At 38.6% G+C, this 24,112-nt stretch overlaps 1 protein-coding gene and 1 long non-coding RNA gene across 3 annotated transcripts in view; one reads left to right on the plus strand and one right to left on the minus strand.

The window, feature by feature from the left end:
• Positions 1-16,233, minus strand: part of LOC131826656 (uncharacterized) — a 38,566-nt gene extending 22,333 nt beyond the window's left edge. Inside the window, exon 1 of the long non-coding RNA XR_009351691.1 lies at positions 16,133-16,233. This is a non-coding gene — a long non-coding RNA (uncharacterized LOC131826656). The remainder of the gene's footprint in view (positions 1-16,132) is intronic.
• A 52-nt stretch (positions 16,234-16,285) lies between these two features.
• Positions 16,286-24,112, plus strand: part of SNX16 (sorting nexin 16) — a 48,423-nt gene continuing 40,596 nt past the window's right edge. Inside the window, exons 1-3 of one of the 2 annotated variants that reach the window (XM_059166129.1) lie at positions 16,286-16,483; positions 18,253-18,500; positions 18,588-18,727. In XM_059166129.1, coding sequence (XP_059022112.1) covers positions 18,353-18,500; positions 18,588-18,727 — 288 coding nt within the window. In that variant the 5' untranslated portion in view covers positions 16,286-16,483; positions 18,253-18,352. Of the gene's footprint in view, positions 16,484-18,252; positions 18,728-24,112 lie in introns of both variants that reach the window. The other variant, XM_059166128.1, reaches the window with a different exon arrangement.

Genomic DNA, 24,112 nt, shown 5'->3' on the forward strand with positions numbered 1-24,112 from the left:
TGGAATTAGAGGACATTATGCTGAGTGAAATAAATTAATCAGAGAAAGACAACTATCATACGATCTCCCTGATACAAGAAATTTGAGAGGCAAAGTGGGGGGTTTGGGGGTAGGGAAGGAAAAAATGAAACAAGATGGGAATAGGAGAGAAACCCTAATTAATTAAGACTCTTAATCTCACAAAACAAACTGAGGGTTGCCGGGAAGAGGGTAGTTAGGTTATGGACACTGGGGAGGCTATATGCTATGGTGAGTGCTGTGAAGTGTGTCAGCCTGACGACTCACAGACCTGTACCCCTGGGGCAAATAATACATTATATGTTAAAAAAAAAAGCAAAAGTAAGAAGAGTTCTTTCCTTACTGAGTCATTTCCAACAAAGAGAATGCAGTGACTTCCAGGGCTAGTTAAAAAAAGGTGATACAACTTCGCTGTGGTTCTCTTTTTCTTAGGATGCTTACCCTTGGAAACTAGTCACCACATTGCAAGGAAACAAGAAAGTGGAAGCAAGTAAGGGCCATGTCAAGATGTCTGGCCAAGAATCCAACTAACGTTTCAAGCAACAGTGAGCATCAACTGGCAGACATGCATACGAACAAGCCCACAGGTGACTCCAGGTCCTAGCTTTCAAGTTTGAAAGGTGATGCTAAGTGTTGCTGAGTAGAACAGGACCACACTGTCTCTACTCAGTCCTACTCCATCGCACTTGTATAACAAAACAAATTTTGTTATTGTTTTAAATCACTAAATTTTGTCATAGTTAGTTACTCATTAATGGAAAAGCAGAACAGGCACTGTAACCAGAAGACCCAGTTTCTTCCTTCAAAGAGTAGCACAGACCAGTGAACAGGGGCAGTATGACCAACTAGAAAAAACATGGACTTTGGAATCGGGCTGTCCACAGTCCCAATCCTCTCTGCTTATTGCTAACCACCTCCAAACCTCTGCTTCTGAATCTGGAAAAGCATAGCAGTAATACTTACCCTCTAAGTATTGCTATATACCCCAGTAAACCATCTCTCTGCCTCCAGTATTATCTCTCTCCTATTTATTCTGGGCACTAAAGACCCAGTAATCTGTCTGAAATGCAAATTTGATCCTGGCTTCTTTTCCCCTGTCTTCCCATTTCCCACTCTTGACATTAAATTTCTAAGCTCCTCAAGCTTACTTTCAAGGCCCTTTGTGACCCGGTCTTCCTTCACCACCTCTCCTCCATCCCGAGCCTTCCACAACCCTATACTTTGTGGTATTTGCTCTGTGAACTTTTTCTATTTCTCTTCTGACATTTTCAGAAAAGGTATAAAGGATAGGGTAGGTCTTAACTATGACGTTCTTAAAAAGGTGACATAGGGATTTCACACAGAATTTCACATAAAGCTACCTAAGCATTCCCTTTATACAACCATCCTTCCCCTGAAGGTTTTCCATTCTGAGCAGCAAGCAAAATCATTCTCTCTTTCTCCATACAGCAGTCTTACAATCAGGTAACTCCACGGTCCATTCTGTCCCATTCCCCAAAGGTACTACTCCTGATCTCTAGACTTCCATGGAAGCCCAATAGCCAGCCAAGACCTGAGCCAAGGGTCAGGTTCCTAGACTCCTCTCATTTCCTCATAAAGGAAACATATACCGAACTTCCTGGGAAAAGCAGCCTTGGCTCCCTCTCGGCTGTTTTCCTTTTAAAACAAAAACAAAACCCCACACAACTACCATGAGATATCCCCTTACCCTTGTCAAGATGGCTAAAATCAAAAGCACAAGAAATAGGAAATATTGGTGAGGATGTAAACAAAAGGAATGCACTTCTGGTGGGAACACAAACTGGAGCCAAACTGTAGTTAAGTAGTGTGGAAGTTCCTCAAAAAAATCAAAAATAGAATTTCCATATGATCCAGTCATTCCACCACTGGATATTTACCCAAAGAAAGCAAAAACACAAGTTCTAATAGATATATGTACTCCTATGTTCATTGCAGCATTATTTACAATAGCCAAAATATGGAAACAACCCAAAAGTCCATCCATAGATGAATCAATAAAGAAGATGCGGTATACATACAATAGGCTATGACTCAGCCATTAAAAAGAGTAAGATCTTGCCATTTAAAACAACATGAATGGACCTACAGGGTATAATGCTAAGTGAAGACAGACAGACAGAGAAACACAAATACTATAGGATTTCGCTCACATGTGGAATTTAAGAAACAAAGGAACAAAAACAAAAAGAAACAAACAACAACAACAACAAAAAACAACCCAGACTCTTAAATATGGAAAACAATTTGTTGCCAGAAAGCACTTGAGTGAGGGAGGGGTAAAATAAAGGGAATTAAGAATGTAATTTGATGAGCACTAAGTGATACACAAAACTGCTGAGTCATTATACTATATACCTGAAACTAATATACCAATGTGTGCTAATTGTACTTACTTCAAAAAAAAAAAAATACCAGCAGGGCACCTGGGTGGCTCAGATGGTTGAGTGTCTGCCTTCCGTTCAGGTCATGATCCCGGTGTCCTGGAATCAAGTCCCACATCAGGCTCCCTGCTCAGTGGGGAGCCTGCTTCTCCCTCTCTCTGTCTCTCATGAATAAGTAACATCTTTTAAAAAAATCAACATATTACTAATTATGCAAAACCCCTAATAAGCAAGATTGACTCCCTCTACCTTAAAGCCAAGGCTGTAAGAGGAATTGTCCATATTCATACATTCTTAATATTTTGCTCCTAATACACTTGACTCCATCATTCTGTTTTTCAACTTCAGACCTTGGGAAACACTGTCCTGACTGAAACACCCTCCCCTCCTCCTTCTTATCCCCATTCCCTTCACCTGCCTAACTTTTTTTTTTTTTTTTAAGATTTTATTTATTTATTTGACAGACAGAGATTACAAGTAGGCAGAGAGGCAGGCAGAGAGAGAGGAGGAAGCAGGCTCCCCGCTGAGCAGAGAGCCTGACACGGGACTCGATCCCAGAACCCTGAGATCATGACCTGAGCCGAAGGCAGTGGCTTAACCCACTGAGCCACCCAGGCGCCCCCACCTGCCTAACTTTTAATCATCCTTCAGTCCTAAACTTAGAGGGTACTTCCTCCTGACTCCGGGCTCGATCTCACAACCCTGAAATGATGACCTGAGCCAAAATCAAGAGTCAGACACTCAACAGACCAAGCCTCCCAGGCATCCCAGTAACAATCCTGTTCTGATGTGAATACTATATCTCTTGGTTCAGAGGATGGCAACCCTAAGTTCTCAATAAATACCTGAAATGACGTATATAAAGTGGCTAACACAGAACCTGATACTCAATGCCCAATTCCCCCCTTCACATTTCCTTTCCTTCTCCTAACGCCCTCCACGTTATTCCTATGTTCCACAAGAAAGTGACACCATATGATAACTGACTCTCTGCCGCAAGGCTTTAGAGTTTTGTTTTATCTTGTAAGTGACTCGGCAATAATAATGGATTCTAAGCAGGTGAATTACAATCCATGTAGATTTGTGTTACAGAATGCTCACTCAGGAACAAAAGTAGAGAAAGAATGTCTGGCATCAAAGATACCAATCTGGGGCTAATTGCATTGGTCCAAGGCAATATATGCACACGCCTGAAGGAAAGTATTTGTAGTGATGAGGAAAGAGAAAACAGTTTTGAAAGGTAATTTTAGAAAACAAATTACTGCTTCTGACAGGGTGTAAAGGACAGAACAGTGAAAATCTGGGACAATTCTCAAATTCCCTGCTTTGGTTGATTTTGTAGGTAAGAATATCATCACAACCAAAGTAGAGAGGGGAAGAAACATCAAGGGAGAGAGGAGGGAAACACTAAAGAAATGATAGCTTTGAAGTGCTGATGGGACATTCAAGTAGAATTATTCAACCAGCTTTTAAACATAGACCTAAGTGGTGTGCTCCTTCTTTTTCTATTCCACAGAAGATATTTCTTCATGCCTAAAGAAGGGTAAACCTGGGGTGGAGATCAACTTTACGGCATCTCCAGCTGGACTTCTGTCATCACCACTAAGCAGCCACAATAAAATCAGTGCCTCTACGTCTGACTGGCTGGAGGAGGAGACCAACTCCCTCAGTCTATACTAGGCACCCCCCAACCTGGCTTTCCACAAATGAATATAAGCTGAACTTCACTGATAAAGAATTCTTCAAAACCATCCCAATCTTTCTCTAAAAGCTACACACAGCTTTACCTATTAACTGGGACACAATCCAAGTTCTTCTGCCTCTTATCTAGGATTTGCATATATTCCCATCATTGATCTCCCCTCATTATGTCATTAACTCTCCTTGTAGAAAATAATACTGTTTTTCAGCATCCCCGTTCCATTCTCCCTTCCTAACCACAACCAGACTTTTCAGATACCCCATCCCCTATGCAACCCATGTACTTAGGGTAAAACTGATTCAAGGTCTACCTGAGGTAGACCTTGGTTGACTTAAGCTAGCAAACAGGTTCTATTCCCCTGGCCACAGTCACTGGTGTATTGCTGATCATGTGACTTAAACAGTTTAATTAGAATAATTCTCAGGACTCTAGCTCAGAATATCCAGATGGAACTTCTTTTTCCCATAAGAATAAACAAGGAAACATATATACTTGATTACTACTGGCAGCTCCCTACATTGTGAGGTAATGAGCCTAACATCACAGGAAACAAAACAGAATCATTAAGTCATCAGATCATCCAAACCTAAAATCTGTCCTGCTTCTGGATTTTTCTGGTAATTGTGTCAATACATTTTCTTATTAATGTTTCAGCACGTGTGTGAGCCAGATTTTCTATTATTTATTCCCCCGAGTCATATGAACTATTTCAGAACCTGGTATTAAAATGTGAAATGAGCTGAAGGAGAGAAGCATGGTGCAGGGCACATCTCAGGCTGAGGAGCTGACCATCCTGATAATAAGGCTGAAAAATTGTTGGCCAATCTGTTAGCTCTTGTGATGGGAAAGGAACAGCCTTTCTTCTTTGCAAACATTGCCTTCTCCAACAGGGCACACCATCTTCTCTCATTAGACCCCCTATAATATCACTTGAGTGAATTTGATGATTGGACCAATTCTTTGAACTGGCATCTCTCAACAAAAATTTTAAAGACTGTTGGCACCAACTGCTTGTGCACTGTACCCTTAGGACATGGAGTACTTAGCAATTTGCATCCTCAGCTTTGAGATTTAGCTGCCATAAGGGACAGATTTCATTTATCCTCCAGTTGCATATCTTTACCACTATGTATATATCTATCTATACCCACAGCCATAACCATAGCCATACATATACTTATATCCATGCTTATGACTATATCTATTTACCTACATGCAGACCTATATCTATGCATATGTCTGTGTTTAAGTCTGTACATCTACCTGCACACATACTATGCTGTTGTAACATTCGGGTTGTTATAGCAAGTAAATGACTTAACATATGTAGGTGCTCAGCGAATAGTAACTGAGTCAATGAAAGGTGCCTGTGACATTTTAAGTTCTCAATAAAGGCTAGGCATTATTATTTGTATTCATTGTTAATAAAGCTAGTAACAACTGAGAATCCCAACTCAAGCTTGCTTATCAATAAGGAAATGTATTATCTCAAGAGATAATTTTAAGACCAGAAGTAAAAGAGACTCTAGGTAGAGTAAAATTAAAGGTTAAGGGATATCGTCAAGATGCTTTCCCCCTCTTCACTCCGCCATCCTCATATTGGGTTCATCCCAAACTGATTGCCTTGCAGTTGCAAGATGATTGTGGATAGCAGTCAGGACTCTGTGCATCCTTGTTCATAAGCATTTGAAGAGAAGAAGAGAATATTTCTCCCCAAGCCTAGGAATTAAGCATTTGAAAAGAAGAGTGTATTTCTCCCCAAGCCTAGGAATTAAGTCTTTCCTTTTTCTTGGCCCTTCTTTTGGCCCTTCTCTTCACTTCCCTATGTGGCAAGCTGTCAGAAGTGGCTCCATCCAATTTAAGAATAAAGAAATTTTAAAGACAGACTAACAGCTCCCAGAATATCTGGGAAGCTTAGGACAGCTAAGAAAACGGCCCAAGACCAAAGCATAAAACTAGTCTTACAAGGAAGCTGTGACCACCGAGCACTAGACCCTGTACCCTGAACCACCAACATGGAAGGCCGGAGAAAGGATTCACATGCTTAGTAATGCCAGGAGCATACATCTATACCTTAGCTGCAAGGGAGGCTGAGAAAGCAGATTATCTGACAATTTGGAATTTCACAGTGGGAAGTGTGTTCTGAATTCTCACCTACATACATAAAGCAGGAAATTCCTAGACACAGAAAGAGATTCAGATAGTTGGCAACCACTAAGGTCCACTGCAGACAGAACTATTATAGGAGCTTCTGCCAACTCAGCCACCCACATGGTGGCTTTTCCCGGGGAAAAGAGACTTCATGAACAAAACTGAAAAGTCTTGCTCACCAAATTCTGTAATATTCCGGGATTCAAGCAAAAGTGAAAGAAAAGTTCCCCATTGCACTTGGCAGCAGACTGCTGCCCTATGGGTCCCCAGACCAGCAGAGGCAGACAGCATTACTGGAAGACCTCCAGTTTGTTTTCGTGGTATGAAGACCTGGACTCAAGAGACACTGAATTAATCTCTGTGAGTGGAAAGGATGGTGTAGAGCTGTCAAGGCAAGCATGATTCAGCTGGCGGCAAAAGCAGTGACAGCTGCTCATCCAGCAATGGTGACAGGGAACAATAATCAGAACAGATTCCCTGGAGCATAGAAGATATCTCTTGAGGACTCTAAGGTTAGGCAGGAAAGGAAAATTTACAAGAGACTAGAATTCCTTAAAATGAAGAGGGAATTTGAAATGAGCAAGACTTAGGTGTTCGTGTTAAAATCTAGTGTCTCGGAGACATGTGGATCACACATGTGATGAAAGAAACATCTGACATCTTGTTTCCTGGAACTGGAGCTCTGAGGAGGAGGAAAAGGGAGCACTTTTGCTAACTAGTTTCCTTTTTCTCCTACTGAACACATGAGGCAGGTTTCCTGGAATCCTCTGCCACCCAATTTTTTCAAGGTTGTTTTCTTCTAGACATTCCAATCTCAGCAATTAAGACACATTCTCAGAGAAGTCTGATTTGATACCTCAATGTATAATTGTTGCACTTCCCCCAGCCCAACCGCTCTGATATTATTCTCTTTTATTTTCTTCAAAGAATATAAATCTAGCGAAATTCTTAAAACTTATTTCTTATTATGTTTATGGTCTGTCCCCACACAAACATTCACCAGAAGGTGAACTCCAGAAGAAAGTGGCTTTGCAGAGATTGTTCCTGATGAATTCCTGTAGCCTTAGGACAACAATGGTAGGCACATATGATAGGCATTCAACAAATACTTGTTCAATGAGTATGAGTATCTGATTCCCCACAGAGTTGAGGCTATTTAATACCACATAAAAATTAAAACTTTATATCTATAAATCTTTATTTCAAGTCAAACAACTCAGTCTCTCATTATTACATAGTCTCTATATAAAATCCTCCCTACTTTTTCTGTCTGGGGCACTCCTTTTCCCAACTACACTTCTCACCACCCCCCCAGCCCTCCCCTCCCAGACATATGCTTCATCTGGTTGACTCCTTCCCAATCCCTCTGGTTTACCCAGTCTTTCGACAAGGAAAATGAAAGAAGTGAAACACTGGAATCAATACCAGAGAGCAAATCAGAAAGACAAGAGAGAAGCTGAGGACTGAACAGGCACAGAACATCAGTTTATCAAGATCAATGATTTTGAGTCGACGCTAAGATGCATAAATTTTACTAGAACTAGGTAATGACAAAGAGGAAGAAAAAAAGAAATGAAACTAAGCTAGTTACAATAGTGTTAAATGGGATGAAGAACCCAGGAGCAGAAGCTTCTGAAACTAAACCCAAAGACCTTGTTTTCAACCAATGTCTTGGCAAGCGTGGTTCTTAGAGGGTCAAGGCTCCACGCACCACAATGACAGAGGATGTATGGTAGAGTAGAAATGTGAACATGGACTTTGGAGACAGATAGAACCGAGCAGGAGTCCCAACCTTGCCAAACAAGCTAACCTCTCAGAGAATAACTTTCCATATAAAAAGGACAAGCTAATCAGCCTCTCAGAGATGCAATCTGTAAAGTATCAATTATAATCACAGTACCTGTTTCATGAGATTACTGTGAGGATTAAATAAATTAATGCACATAAAATCAGTAGTGCAGTTCTCTACCCACAGTTAACTGCTGTTCATTCATTCAGCAAATATCTATATGTGATGTTATTAATATTGTCTATCATTTTAAGCTATCTAGTTGGCTCAAGAGAAAATAATAGCTATTATTCATTTTACCAGGCACCGTACTAAGCACTTAAGAAGCATGATGACTTTCTATTTTTCACAAGAACACTCTTAGGAAAAACTATTATTGTTGCACATGACAGATGAAGAAAAGTTGGAAGTAATCCAAACAAAAGGCCAGAGGTAGCCCAGATGATTTCAGCCCTGAAAAAGGTGAAGAGGTGTGATGTTCACCTACAAAATGAGTACGAATGAGCACAAATCCTAGTGCTGATGTATTAGACTTGCTAATTCTTCCAGAGCTTTACTTTTCCTCCAAAAACTATAGTTTTCTTAGGACGATCTCTTACACACTGAGATGCTGAGACCTGGCACCCGAACTTCAGAAAACGGAAATTTTTTTCCCATGTTTATACAAGGAGTTGGAGCATATCTCAAATTTAATTAAGACAAAGACTTAAATGTACAATAATATCCATCCATTGGTCTGTTTAATTTTTTTTTAATTTTTTATTTTTTATAAACATGTTTAATTTCAGTAGTTTAGGTTTTTCTTTTTTTTTTTCCATTTTATTTTTGCTCAGCCTAATGCCTTTTATAGATCTGATCATTGCTAACCAGTCTGTGATATTCATTCCATTATCTACTTCAGATTTCAAATGATACATATAAATTTATAAGACACTAGATCTTAAGTGGACCTTTGAAATCACTTATCTAGTCCAACAGTTTAGAAATTATTGTGAACAAATGAAAGAATCTTTTCTCTTAACCAGAGCAGCTTCATTTTGTTTCATAGAGCAAGTGTTACTTCTTTGAAACCAAATTCCACTGAGAATATGTATGTAATTTTTGTTTGTTTACATTAAGCCACCAAGCTGATAAAAAAAAAAACCACACAAAACAAAACTTTATTCACAACTTTTCATTCATTTATTCATTCAGTTTGACCTCACATATGCCAGAGTTTCTGCCAACCAGTGAAGAAGAAGAAAATAACATGATCTCTGCCTCAAGAAACATGTGTTCTAGTCAAGAAGGCAGACACACAAGAACAACCACATCTAATATGAGGATGGCTACAGTAGAAGCTTATAGAAGGAACGGTGAGGATATGGTTGAAAGGGATTAAGACAAAAATGGAGGTCACCTAGAGCTGGGACTCAGAAATGGGATGAGAGAAGTAGGATAACTCCCAGGCAAAAGCGACAACAAACGCTAGCAGGAGAGAAAATGAAGAGTTCAGAATGGGAAATAATTGATATGGCTGTTCAGTGAAATTCATTGCATGTGATAGGTACTCAATAAATAGCTGGTTAGTTGATTAATTAATTAAACTAGAGGAAATAGACTATAAAACTAGATAAAAGTCAGTTCATGAAGGGTCTCACAGGCTGACTCAAAGAATTCAATTTTGTTTTCTAAACTAGGAGTTGAAAAAACAAATGTCTAAAGGGATTTATAGGAAATGTGAATAAGTGGGTCAGGCATAAAAAAATAGTAATTATAGGGACTATACGTGACTATACTTGAAGTACTTGCTTTATTCAGGTAGAATGTAAGGTACGGTCAGCACATCAATGTCTATAGGATCCCAACCTTTATGCTGCACACATAAATAAGTGTGCTATATAATGTGATGACTGCCTCCATTCACTTATCAAATACAAAAGGATGATTGAGGAGGGGATTTCCTTTCTATCAAATAGACATTACTGGTGAGACTGCATCTGAGACAATTTGAGGAATGAGTAGGAGCTCATCTTTCTACTTCCAGCTACATACCTTTCAACCCAATGAGGCTAGTCTCCTTAATGAAGAGACAACACCCTACACTCTACTATGTCCTCTCTGAAGTCTTTGAACCTCCCTGGTGTGACCTTTATTTACTCAATTCCCACCACCAATTAAAGGCCCAATGTAGGCCTTCTCATTCATAAAATCCAAGAAAACTTCCCAGGTATCCAATGTACTTGAGAATGTACCAGAGATAAGACTCAGCTGAGAGGCTTAAAGACATTAGGACATAAGAATGTAGAACTGTTCCGTGGGGGGTGCCTGGGTGGCTTGGTCAGTTGGTTGGGCAACTGCCTCGAGCTCAGGTCATGATCACCGAGTCCTGGGATCAAGTCCAATATCAGGCTCCCAGCTCCACGGGGGGTCTGCTTCTCCCTCTCTCTGACCTTCTCCCCCTCTCGTGCTCACTCTCACTCTCTCTCTCAAATAAATAAAATCTTAAAAAAAAAAAAAGTGCTCAGGAAAGGGTGTCTTATTATGTGTGATGAGCAGCTTACTTGTTGAGTACTCAAGGATTCATTAGCTTTGTGATTATAGGAAGATTTTTAAGCTTCTGTTTTCCTCAGTAGTCTTAGCTCTAAAATAGAGGCTTACCTCCATGATCTCTTTAGTTTCTTTCATTTCTAAAGCTGTAATTAAGATCTAGTGATTTTGTGAGGGAATTTGATCTGTTACATTTCCCTTAAGATTTCCACATATGCTTTTGAAATTTTCCTTACGTAATTTGGTGAGTGGAATTCACAAAAGAATCAATGGTAGGGATCCTGAACAGTGTCTTCTCTGTACCATTATATATGCCATATAATTCCTACCACAGATCTAGGAAATTGCAAAGATCATAGGTTAATTGCAATAAAGTTGGCTGTCAGTGTTCCTCTGTTACTTTGATCACCACCTGTTATTTTAAGTATAGGTCACTTGTGGTTCTTCTCTGGACCCTCACAATCTCATGGCAGTGAGAAAATAGGAGTAAGTAGATTACAGAGCCTGAACATGAAATCACAGAAACACCACCTATGGAAAACAACATACACAAATTAGGGAAGCCATGAAAGTATACCAAAATAATAACTGAACAGGAGTTGTTTTTTTTTTTTTTTTTAAGATTTTATTTATTTATTTGACAGAGATCACAAGTAGGCAGAGAGGCAAGCAGAGAGAAAGGAAGGGAAGCAGGCTCCCCACTCAGCAGAGAGCCCGATGTGAGGCTCGATCCCAGGACCCTGGGATCATGACCTGAGCCGAAGGCAGAGGCTTTAACCCACTGAGCCACCCAGGCGCCCCAGGAGTTGTTTTTTATATTAATTTAGGCATTATAAATCACTGAGAAGGAATTGTTTGTATTTTATCTGCTTTTAAACTTCATAAACTGAATATGAAGTTTAAAAAACCAGGCCTCCTTCTAACTTGCTGTAGTAGTTATACTTTTGTTTATAGGAAGAACCAACTCTTGGCTAGGTTTAAACAAAAACCAAATCTATTGAAAGTACACTAGGGTATCTCATGAACTCCAAGTAAAAGTGAAGAATGGGGAATGACCAGATCAACTCCAGTGACCCACTTTTTTGACCCACTTACCACAAAATTTCCTCTATCTGACTTCACCTCAAGTGACTTCCAGTCTGTATCTTCCTCCCACCTCTCTTAATTCCTAGGAGAGAGCATCCTTTGGATATGATTTAAGTCAAATGTCCTCCTTAAGAACAATTAACTATGACAAAAAACATTTGTTATCAGACTAACATATTAGGGGCCCAGCCTTACAGCAGACAGACCAGTCCCAGAGAAGGGGCAAACGTGGGACTCCAGGAAGCCACCTCAAGAGATGTCTGCCTATGTACATATTTTTTTCTGCTGGGTTTTTGGTTTTGTTTTTTTATACCACTCTTCCCTCTCTTCCTAAACCTTTCACCCTCCATTACCAATCTCTATATATCATTGTATAAAATTGTTCCTAGAGTGGGCTCAAAATATCCTAGTCGATGTATATATTTTATATAAAATTAAAATAAACAAAGGACTGAAAAATGGTCTGTTACTCTACAAATTAAAATGTACACAATTTCATTTGATTGTGTGTACTATATAGAGTCATCCAAAATTAACTAAAATATTGCATAGAGACTAGCCATTACATATGCTCTGTCAAAATGTAACTTTCACTCTGACAACCACAGGATATACTTTCTTGATTATTAAAGACATTCAGGAGCCCAAAAGTAAACCCATACATACATGGTCAATTAATTTATGACAAACCAAGAATATAAAATGGGGAAAGGATGGTCTCTTCAATAAATGGTGTTAGAAAAACTGGACAACCATATGTACAAAAATAAAACTATGGTGTATCTTTACACCATACACAAAAATTAACTCAAGAGAGATTAAAGACTTGAATGTAAAACCTGAAACCATAAAACTCCTCAAAGAAAACATAGGTGGGAAACTCCTTGACATGAGTCTTGGCAATGATTTTTTTTGGATCCAGCCTCAAAAGCAAAGGCAACAGAAGCAAGAACAAACAAGTGGGATTATATCAAACTAAAAACCTTCTGCAGAGCAAAGTAAATTATCTATAAAATGAAAAGGCAACCTACTGAGTGGGAGAAAATATTTGCAAAACATGTGGGAACTGATAAGGTATTAACATCCAAAATATATAAAGACCTCACACAATTCAGAAACAGCAATTGGGCAGAGGATCTTAACAGACATTTTTCCAAAGAAGACATATGGATGGCCAACAGGCATATGGAAAAATACTCAACGGTATCTTCAGAGAAATGCAAATCAAAACCACAATGACTGCAGGGGTTGGCAGGGATGGGTTATATAGGTGATGGGGATTAAGGAGTATATTTGTGATGAGCTCCAGGTGTTACATGGAAGTGTTGAATCACTGTATTATATAACTGAAACTAATATTACAGTACATGTTAACTAACTGGAGTTTAAAAAAAAACTTAAATTAAAAAAAAACACACACACAATGAGATTATCACCTCACACTTGTCAGACTGGTTATTATCCGAAAGACAAGAAATAGGGGTGCCTGGCTGCTCAGTCACTAGGGAATACAACTCTTGATTTTGGAGTTGTAAATTCGAACTCCACACTGGACACAGAGATTACTTTAAAAAGTTAAATTAAGTTAAACTATACTCATGTATCATTTTTTTAAAAAGATAAGAAATAACAAGTGTTGGTGAGGATGTGGAGAAAGGGAACTTTCATGTACTGTTGGTGAAAATGCAGCCACTATGGAGAACAGTATATAGGTTCCTAAAATAATTAAAAATATAATTACCATATAATCCAAAAATTCCACTTCTGGGTATTTATCCAAAGAAAACAAAAACACTAACTCAAATTGGTGGCAGATTCATAATTCTCAGACCAGAGCTCTTTCTGCTACTGGAATTTTTTTTTTCTTTTTCTTTAAAAAAAGTTCTTTCATTCTGGAAAACAGTATGGAGGTTCCTCATGAATGGAAAACAGAACTACCCTACCACTCAGCAATTGCACCACTAGGTATTTACCCAAATAATACAAAAATACAGATTCAAAGGGGTATGCGAACCCTAATGTTTACAGCAGCATTAACAATAGCTAAATTATGGAAAGAGTACGAATGTTCATCAACAGATGAATGGATAAAGATACACACACACACACACACAGGAATACTACTCAACTATCAACAAGAATGAAATCTAGCCATTCGCAAACAAATGGATGGAACTAGGTAGTATTCTAAGCGAAGTCAGAGAAAGAAAAATATGCTATGATTTTACTCATATGTGGAATTTAACAAGAGAGATGAACATATGAGAAGGAAAAAAAAGAGAGGGAAGCAAATCATAAGAGACTTTTAAAAACAGAGAACAAACAGTGTTGCTGGAGGGAGGTAGAAGGGATGGGCAAGATGGGGGATGGGTATTAAGGAAGGCACTTATGATGAGCAGTGGGTGTGTATGTAGGGATGTATCACTTAATTCTATTCCAGAAACCAATATTGCACTATATGTTAACTAACTAGAATGTAAATAAAAATTTGAAAGAAACAACAACAAAAAACAAAAACAAAAACATACCATATACACACTCCCATGCTCACTGCACCATTATTTACAATAGCCAAGATTTGGAAACACATTTAAATGCTTGTCAATAGATGAATGGTTAGGGGTGCCTGGGTGGGTCAGTGGGTTAAAGCTTCTGCCTTCAGCTCAGGTCACGATCCCAGGGTCCTGGGATCAGATCCCGCATCCAGCTCTCTGCTCGGTGGGGAGCCTGCTTCCCCCTCTCTCTCTGCCCGCCTCTCTGCCTACTTGCGATCTTTGTCTGTCAAATAAATAAATAAATAAAATCTTTTAAAAAAATAGATGAATGGATAAAGAAGATGAGAGAGCGATAATAGGTAGATAGATATAACAGAATATTACACAGCCATAAAAAAGAATGAGATCTTGTCATTTGTGACAACATGGATTGACCTAGAAAGCATTATGCTAAGTGAAATAAGTCAAAGAAAGACAAATATCATATGATTTCACTTATATATGGAATTTAAAAAAACAAAAACAAAACAACAAGCTCATAGATACAGAGAACAGATTCATGGTTACCAGAGGTGGAGGTGAGCAAAATGCATAAACAGGTTGAAAGGTACAAACTTCTAGTTCAAAAATAAGTAAATCACAAGGATATAATGTAAAGGATGGCAATTATAGTTAATAATACTGTATTGATTGAATATCTGAAAATTGCAAGAAAGTAAATATCAATGTCGTCATGACATGAAAAAACTTCTGGAACTATGTATGGTGACAGATGTTAACTAGATTTATTGTAGCGACCATTTTCTCAATATATACAAACGTCAAATAACTATGTTGCACACTTAAAGCTAATGTAATGTAATGTGTAAATTATACCTCAACTTTGAAAAATCTTTCAATAGTCTGCAAGATAAAGAATACATATAGTCTCTATAGCTTGTGTGTTCCTTTCAATACTTTGTGTGGGAAGTTCTTGGACAATTTCAACTTTCCTAGATCCTTCCTGAACTTCCTAACTGTGGTATTTGTACACTTTTGTCTCTTGAAAGTTTAATTTACCTTGGCTTTGGATTGATTTTGGATTTTGGATTTTCTCATTGTAAGTATCTTTTGCTACCATCTGCAGCCCTTCCCACAGGTGAAGGAAATACTCCAAGGCAAATCTTTTTCCTTTCTTTTCTCTCTATACCCTTATTCACTTACAGAACTCATGGATACAACTGCCACTTCAAGGTCAAGACTGCCAACTCTGAACAGAAAACTCATGTTCTAGTCTACTGTTTCCACAGAATTCCCTTTTTATGTCTCAATCACACAAGAAGGGCAATACCATCAATAAAAAGCATTATTAGGCCACAAACCAGATTCATTTCCTATGCCCATTTTGAAATCACAGCTATCAATTTTTCCCAGTCTCCGTAATGTTCCAAAGCCTAGAAATCATGGGATAATCTTTAAATCAAAATGCACAATTCTAATGATAAGCAACCCTGTGAACTGGTCTAAATTTTGGTACTTCACTATCAAAAAACAGTTCTCCCGATAACTTTACAGGTCTTCAGATGTCCAAGTCTAACAAGCCTCATGTATCATTTGAGATAAAACTGCTCCCTGGACTGTAAAAACACAAAACCCCTCAATAATTTCAATTATCTTTCCATGATAGGGCGAATAAGCTTAGGTGCAGTGTTCTATCTTCCCTTTCTTAGAATCGATTGTCATCCCTTAAAGCGCTACTAATTCTAGAAAACAATCTATAACCTATTAGAACCTGCCCAAGCTAGTGAGTGATGACTACAAGTCCCATGATGCAAAGCAGGAACCTGGACCAATGCTGGCTGTAGTTCCTCCTCGGAACTGTAATCTTCAGATCACCTGTGCGACAAACTGAGGTCCTAACCTCCATTTCTCAAGTTAGTTTACAAAAATAAGCCTAGGGCAGAGAAGGTGGGATGCTTACCACAAAACCATATCCAACCCAGCCGCCAACGAGCCCCGTCCGGGGAACTCCTGTCCCGACCTCTGGGGTGGGGAGGGGTGAGGATTACGAAGGAGGCGGGAATAGCGCCTTTTGTGTGACGTAACTTCCGGGAGAGGCGGCCGGGTTTGGCCCCACCCTCCACCTCGCTAGGAGCCTGGGCGGGGCGGCCACGGTAGAGCCCGGCAGAGGCTGGGAGCAGCTGCTTTGGGGGCGGAAAGTCACGTGAGGCTTCTTGGTCCTGTGGGTGGAGACGAAAAGCTGCGGTTAAGCAGGGTCGGATGTAACCGTCACAGGGAAGTGTGCTCAAACGGAACGGCGGAGTGGGCTGAGGTAGGGAGAACGCAGCGGGCGCTGTCCTGGGCGCTCATGCGAGTGACACCTGCGACCCCGTGGCAGGCGGGCGGCGGGCGGACTCCACCGGAGGCTGGAGGGGCCCCGCGGGAGCCTCGGGGCCATCCTTAGGCCACCGCAGACTCCGCGGTGCGTGTGGGAGGCGCTGGCCTCTCACCGGGCGGCGGAGGTGGCACCGTCTTGGGGCCCCGGGGAGCCCCGGGAGCAGTGGGCTTCTCCGTCCGGTGAGCCGAAGACCCGTGGCCTGCTCTGGTACGAACCAGTCAGTGCTAGGGTCGAGCTGCGCCTGGGTTTCTCTCCACTTTTCTCTGGCCACCCACTTCTCTCTCCTACCGTGTTGCTCAGGCTCGGGCCACCACACCTGACCGAGGTTTTCCAGTGTAGGACTATGTTAGCCCTTGGAGCGTCTCTATGCTAAGGCAAAAGTGAAGACGCTATTAATGATCCCAGTACATTTATTTTCTTGAAGTTTGGGTAGCGCTCGCTTCTTTGCGCGTCAGTGACTGTATGGATGGTCGTCGTCTCTCCCCAGCCTCAGGGCCTCAGGTAGTTGAGTGGCAAGGGGCAGGGCTATCCCACGGGCCTTGGAAAGGATGAGGTTTCAGACTTTTATTTACTACTTTTGGGGGAGGCCATCAAGCAGAACCGAGGAGCAGTGAATCAGCAGTTCAAGTTTCTTGAATCTTTGATGATGAGGAAGGTTGCCCAGAGCCACGTGCTAGATTAAAAATCTTACTTCAGCATCTTTCCAGGTCCTGCAGCTCTCTCCCTACCTTGCTCAACAGCGGAGTTGCCTAGATGTGGTTAAGATAGGCAAACCCCTTGTTATGTGTCATTTCACAGGTCTGTAGTTATTGCAGTTTCTTAGTTTATTATTTATTATTTAACCCTTAGTGGGAAACCTTTTCATTATGTAACTGTGAGATTCTGAGACAAGATAAACCAGTCCTTTTGACAACAGGGATTACTGCGTATGAGTTACAAGGATTTGTTAAATTCCCTCAAGTTTCTGGCATAGCAGGATTACTGATGATCTGGAAACTGTGAAGAACATTTTAACTTTCAATCATTTCATCTTGTTGAATATAAGTTTGGGTCTTATTTGACTAATTTAATTTGGCCACTCTTTTTTTTTTTTTTTTTTCCCCTCAAGTACATTTGGTTCTGGGTTTAATAAATGGTTACCTTAAGAACAGTTGATATTTACCTTGTAGCATCTAAGTTTATTGTTCAGTTATTACTCTGAGTAATTAGTTTATTGATTTTGATTGGTTTCACTAATTAAATCAAAAGGAAATGTGAATAATTCTCCCTTTCTTTTCTTCCTCTTTCCCTCCCCTTGTACTGTATGTGGAACTGTCAGGACCAGAGTAGACAATAAAGCTTCAGAAAGGTCTTTACCACTCCCTGTTCCCAATTCTTCTGTGTAGGTGAAATCGGTTTCAAATGAACATTATAGAAATCTATCACAAGGAAAGAGAGTGGGGATTAAAAAGCATGACATGTAATATGAAGGTCAAGAAAGAGTGTGGAATAGTTCTGCTCTCTTTATCATGCAAGTGGGAATCCTTAGAGATGATATCTTGGGATTAAATGAAGTGATCTGAGGTGTGTTTTCATTCCAAATGAAGTAATAGAGTGTCACAAAATCAAAAGAAATCGATGTGAACATTCATAGGTTTTTTTTTTTTTTTGGATAATGCTCCAAATTAAATACTAACCTTTCAATATGTTCTTCTCATTTTTAGATAGTGAATTCCTAAGAAGAAAATAATGGATTTCATATTAGTTGTTCTCTAAGTGTTTGGACTCAGCATTGTGCAGGTTTATTGCAAAGTCGAAAAGAAGATGGCAACTCCTTATGTCCCAGTTCCTATGCCCATAGGGAACTCTGCTTCCAGTTTTACAGCCAACAGAAACCAAAGAAGTTCTTCTTTTGGGAGTATCTCAACAAGCTCAAACTCTTCCAAAGGCCCTTTAGAGGACTCAAATATGGGTAATTTTAAACAGACAAGTGTACCCGATCAAATGGATAGTACTTCATCTGTCTGTAGCAGTCCCCTCATTAGGACTAAATTTACAGGTGCAGATTCTTCCATTGAGTATTCTGCTAGACCAAGAGAAAGTGAAGAACAAAATCCTGAAACAGTATATTTAGAAGATAGACCTTCTACACCTACTATACTGGGTTATGAAGTGATGGAAGAAAGAGCTAAATTTACTGTGAGTATTGACTTCTGCTGTAGATCAGTAGAAAGTGGAAATTGACTAACCTGTGTTCTATACCTGGGTTAAATTGTTACCTGTACTTAAAATTTCTTGAACATAAAATTCAAGTAAGTTTTACACCTCTAAATTCTGTCATGCTGTAGTAAACTTCATTTTACTTGAAACCAGCACACAAATCAAGAAACAAAACATTACCAGGATCCAAAAAGCAACCCCCAACCAGGCTCTCCATCAGTCAATACTCACCCTCATGATAGCCTACATTAATTTTGCCTATTTTTCTACTTTATGCAAATGGAAATACAGAATGTGTACTCTTTTGGATGTGTTCTCTTCAGCATCATGTTTGTAAGATCCATCCTTAATCTTGCATGTAAAAGCTAATTTTTATTACTGATAGTATTCCTTTATGTGAATATACTACAGTTTATTTTTATCCATTGTACTGTTGAAGAGCATATGGATAATTTCTAATTTGGGGCTGTTACAAATGGTACTGCTGTGAACCTTTTGGGTACTTACTGCTCATTAAACACATTAAAACATTTGTTTTACATCTGCGTAGGAGTAAAATTGCTAGATCATATGGCTAGCTTTAAAAGATACTAATGAACAGTGTACCAGAGTAGTTGCACTAGTTTATACTCCTTTAAGCAGTGTAGGAGAGTTCCAGTTACTCCACACCTTCCCAACATGTGGTATTTTTTCATCTTTTTCACTATTATTTTATGGTATCCCAGTGGGGAGAGTAATATCACATTGTGGTCTTCATTTGCATTCTTAATGACTAATTAAATTGAAGACTTTTTTGGCCAATAGATATTCTCTTTTGTGAAGTATCTGTTCAAGACCTTTATTCATTTTTCTTTGGAAAAGTTTCTTTGATTTATAGTTTTCTGTGCATTTTGAACAGGTTCTTTGTTAGAGCATACATTGTGACTGTTCTGTCTATGATAATAGAGGCAAGTGTGCAGGTTTTTGCAAAGGCTAAAAGAAGGTGGCAACTCCTTGTGTCCCGTTTCTATGCCCATAGGGAACTCTGCTTCCAGTTTTGTCACTGTGTATGATCATCTCTGTGGCTTGCCTTTTCACTTTCTTAGTGATGCATTAGATAAACAAAAATTTGTAGTTTTACTATAGTCCAATTTATTTTTTCTTTTATGATTAGCACTTTTTAAAATCTGCCTACTCCCAGCTTGCAAAGATGTTGTCCTATGTTTTCTTCTAAAAGCTTTATTCTTGGACCTTTCACATTTAGATCTGTAAACTATCTGGAATTTATTTTTGTCCGTGGTGTGAAACAATGGTCAAGATACTTTTTTCCCCTCCCTATGGGATCAAGTAATCAGGTTTTTATTGAAAAAACCACTCTCTCTGCATTTGCACCATTGCCAATGTCATATATCAGGCAACCATTTAAATATATGGGTTTGTTTCTATGTTCCATTTTTCCCTCATTTACCAATTTCACACTGTCTTTAATTATACATGCATTATGAGAGGACTTGATACCTGCTAGCTTAAGTAGTCTAGTTTTGTCATTCTTCTTCAGAATTGTCTTGGCTATCTTTTACCCTGTTCTGGGATTGTATTGAATCTGTAGACTAAAGAGATCTGACATCTTTACAATACTGAGTCTCTGAATCTAAACCTAATCCACTTACTGAAATCTTTAACTTCCTTTTATAGTTTTCAGAGCAGAAATCTTAGGAGTTTTAGTTAGAGGTTTTTGTTTGTTTGTTTGTTTGTTTTAAGTAATCTCTATACTCAATGTGGGGCTTGAACTCATGACCCCGAGATCAAGAAAAGCATGCGCTACTAACTGAGCCCGTCAGGCACCCCCTAGTTAAATTTATTTCCATGTATGTGGTTTGATGTTCTTGATATCTTGTTCTGATTTCTGTTCATTCATTGCTTTTGGTCTTGTGTATCAGTGTGAGTTTATGTATCTGGAAACCTGCTCAATACACTTATAATTGGAATAGTTCTTCCTCTTAGATTTTCTTAATATAAAGTTTTTATATTGACTTCAACATTTCATGCTGTAAACCTACAACAGTATAGAACGACCTCTGAGGAAAAAATTGTTGAGATAATTTTTGTTGTTAGGGGAAATGTTTAATTTTTATAAAAAGTTTTTTATCTGAGTATATTTGACAACAATGTTACATTTGTTTTAGGCATTCAGCATAGTGATTCTACTTCTCTATACATTATGCAATGCTCACCATAAGTGTAGCTACCCTTTGTCACCACATAACGCTATTGCAGTATCATTGACTATTTTCCCTATGCTGTACCATTTTTCCCTTTGACTTACTCATCCATAACTGAAGACCTGTATCTCCCACTCCCCTTCACCCATTTTGTACTTTCCCACCCTCCTTCCTCTGACAGCCACCAGTCTGTTCCCTGTATTTACAGATCTGATTCTGCTTTTTGTTTATTCATTTTGTTTTTTAGATTCCACATATGAGTAAAATCATATGCTATTTGTCTTTTTCAGTCTGACTTACTTCTCTTGGCATAGTAGCCTCTATGTTCATCATTGTCGTTGCAAATGGCATGCTCTCATCCTTTTTTGTCATTGCATGATACTCCATATTGTGTGTGTGTGTACATACCACACCTTTATCCATTCATCTATCAGTGGACACTTAGGTTGCTTCCATATCTTAGCTATTATAAATAATGCTGCAGGAAACCTAGGCTGCAAATATCTTTTTGAATTAGTGTTTTCATTTTCCTTGGGTAAATACCCAGTAGTGAAATGACTGGATCATAATGGTAATTCTATTTTTTAATTTTTTGAGGAATCGTCATGCTGTTTTCCTTAGCAGATGCATCCGTTTACGTTCCCACCAACAGTGTATAGGGGTTCCTCCACATCTTTGATAATACTTGTTATTTCTTCTTTTTTATTTTAGCAACCCTGATAGATATAATGTAATATCTCATTCTGGTTATGCTCTGTATCTCCCTGATAGTGATGTTGAACATCTTTTCTTGTGTCTTTGGCCATCTATATGTCTAATTTGGAAAAATCTTTATTCAGGTCCTCTGCTCATTTTTAATTGCATTTATTTGTGGGTTTTCTTTGTGTGGAGTTTTATAAGCTTTTTATATATTTTGGATATTAACCCCTTATCAAATATATCATTTGCAAATATCTTCTCCCATTCAGTAGGTTGCTTTTAGTGTTTTTTTTTTTAATGGTTTCCTTTGCTTTACAAAAGCTTCTTATTTTTATGTAGTCCCGATAGCTGATTTTAGCTTTTATTTCCCTTGCCTCAGGAGACTTATCTAAAAAAATTCGCTAAGGCTGATGTGAAAAAAAAATTACTGCATGTGTTCTCTTTTTTTATGGTTTCAGGTCTCACATTTAGGTCTTTAATCCCTTTTGAGTTTATTTTTGTGTAAGGTGTTAGAAAGTGATACAGTTTCATTCTTTTACATGTTGCTGTCCAGTTTTCCCAGCACCTTTTATTGAAGAGACTTTTTCCCATTGTATATCCTTGCCTCCTTTGTTACAGACTAATTGACTGTATAAGCTTGGGTTTATTTCTGGGTTTTCTATTCTGTTCCATTGATTCATGTGTCTATTTTTGTGCCAGTACCATGTGTTTTGATTGGTACAGCTTTGTGGTATACCTTGAAATCTGGGATTGTGATACCTCCAGCTTTTTTCTTTCTCAAGATGCTGTGGCCATGCAGGATATTTTGTGATTCCAAACAAATTTTACAATTATTTGGTCTGCTTCTGTGGAAAATGCTATTGGTATTTTCATAGGGATTGCATTGAATCTATAGATTGCTTTAGGTTGTATGGACATTTTAATACCATTAGTTCTTCCAATCCATGAGCATGGAATATCTGTCCATTTATTTGCATTTTTTTCAATTTCTTTTGTCAATGTTTTATAGTTTTCAGAGTACAAGTCTCTCACTTCCTTCTTAAGTTTATTCCAAGGTATTTTATTCTGTTTGGCACAATTATAAGTAGAAATATTTTCTTAATTTCTCTTTCTGCTACTTTGTTGTTAGTTTATAGAAACAACCAAAAAAATTCAATTTTATATCCTGCAACTTTATAGGATTTGTTTATTACTTCTGGTGGAAGTTTATTACTATGGTAGAATCTTTAAGGTTTTCTGTATACCGTATCATGACATCTGCAAATAGTGACGGTTAAACTTCTTCCTTACCATGGTTTCTTTTTTTGTTGTTTTTAAAAGATTTTATTTATTTATTTGACAGACAGAGGTCACAAGTAGGAAGAGAGGCGGGGGTGGGGGGAACAGACTCCCTGCTGAGCAGAGAACCCTTTTCGGGGGATCGATCCCAGGACCCTGAGATCATGACCCGAGCCAAAGGCAGAGGCTTACCCCACTGAGCCACCCAGGCACTCCCCATTGTTTCTTTTTCTTGTATGATTGCTGTGGCTAGTACTTCTAGTACTTTGTTCAATGAAGGTGACAGGAGTAGGCATTCTTGTCTTGTTCCTGATAAAGGAAAAAGCTCTCAGCTTTTCACCATTGAGTATGATATTATCTGTGGGTCTTTCAGATACGACCTTTATTATGTTGAGATATGTTTATTCTAAACCTGTTTTGTTGGGAATTTTTATCATGAATAGATGTTGAATTTTGTGGGATGCTTTTTTGCCTCTGTTGAAGTGATCATATGATTTTTATCCTTCATGTTGTCGATATGGTTATATCATTGATTTGCAATTACTGAACCATTCTTGAATCCCCAAAATAAATCTCACTTGGTTATGGTGAGTGATCCTCATAATGTGTTGTTGAATGCAGTTTGTTAATATTTTGTTGATGATTTTTGTATACATCAGTATTGAGATAATTTATGAAGAGAGATAATCTTTAAAGTTAAATTATCATAAGACTGATGATGTAATGGGAAATTTGCATGGACCTGACATTTTTGGAAATTATGATAAGCCAGTGGCCCATTTTCTTACATTGACCTACTTTATGCTGGACGAACATTCATTGAAATGATGTGTGTGAAAATACAAGTTCATGGGCAAATTTAAGGCAGCAATACATAAAGTCTTTAAAAACACTTTGGAGGAAGAAGTAAATAATGGGTATAAAGTTATTTTCATTCATTTAATTCATGTTAGGGGTACCTACTGTGTGTAATGCACTCTTTCAGTGATAGTAGTACAGCAATTCAAATGAATGAATGCTAGATAAGTAAGCATTTTAAAATGTGGTATGTCATATGGTTCTAAGTGGTATAAAGAGAAATAAAAGAGTGAAGGGAGGTATTTTCCCCACAACCAGAGTTGAAATTTAAATCACATTGTCACTTACGGCCTCACTAAGAAGCAGTGAGCCATGAGAATATCTGGGG

Source organism: Mustela lutreola, chromosome 3, assembly GCF_030435805.1.
Source record: "Mustela lutreola isolate mMusLut2 chromosome 3, mMusLut2.pri, whole genome shotgun sequence".
In the NCBI taxonomy this organism is placed as follows: domain Eukaryota; kingdom Metazoa; phylum Chordata; class Mammalia; order Carnivora; family Mustelidae; genus Mustela; species Mustela lutreola.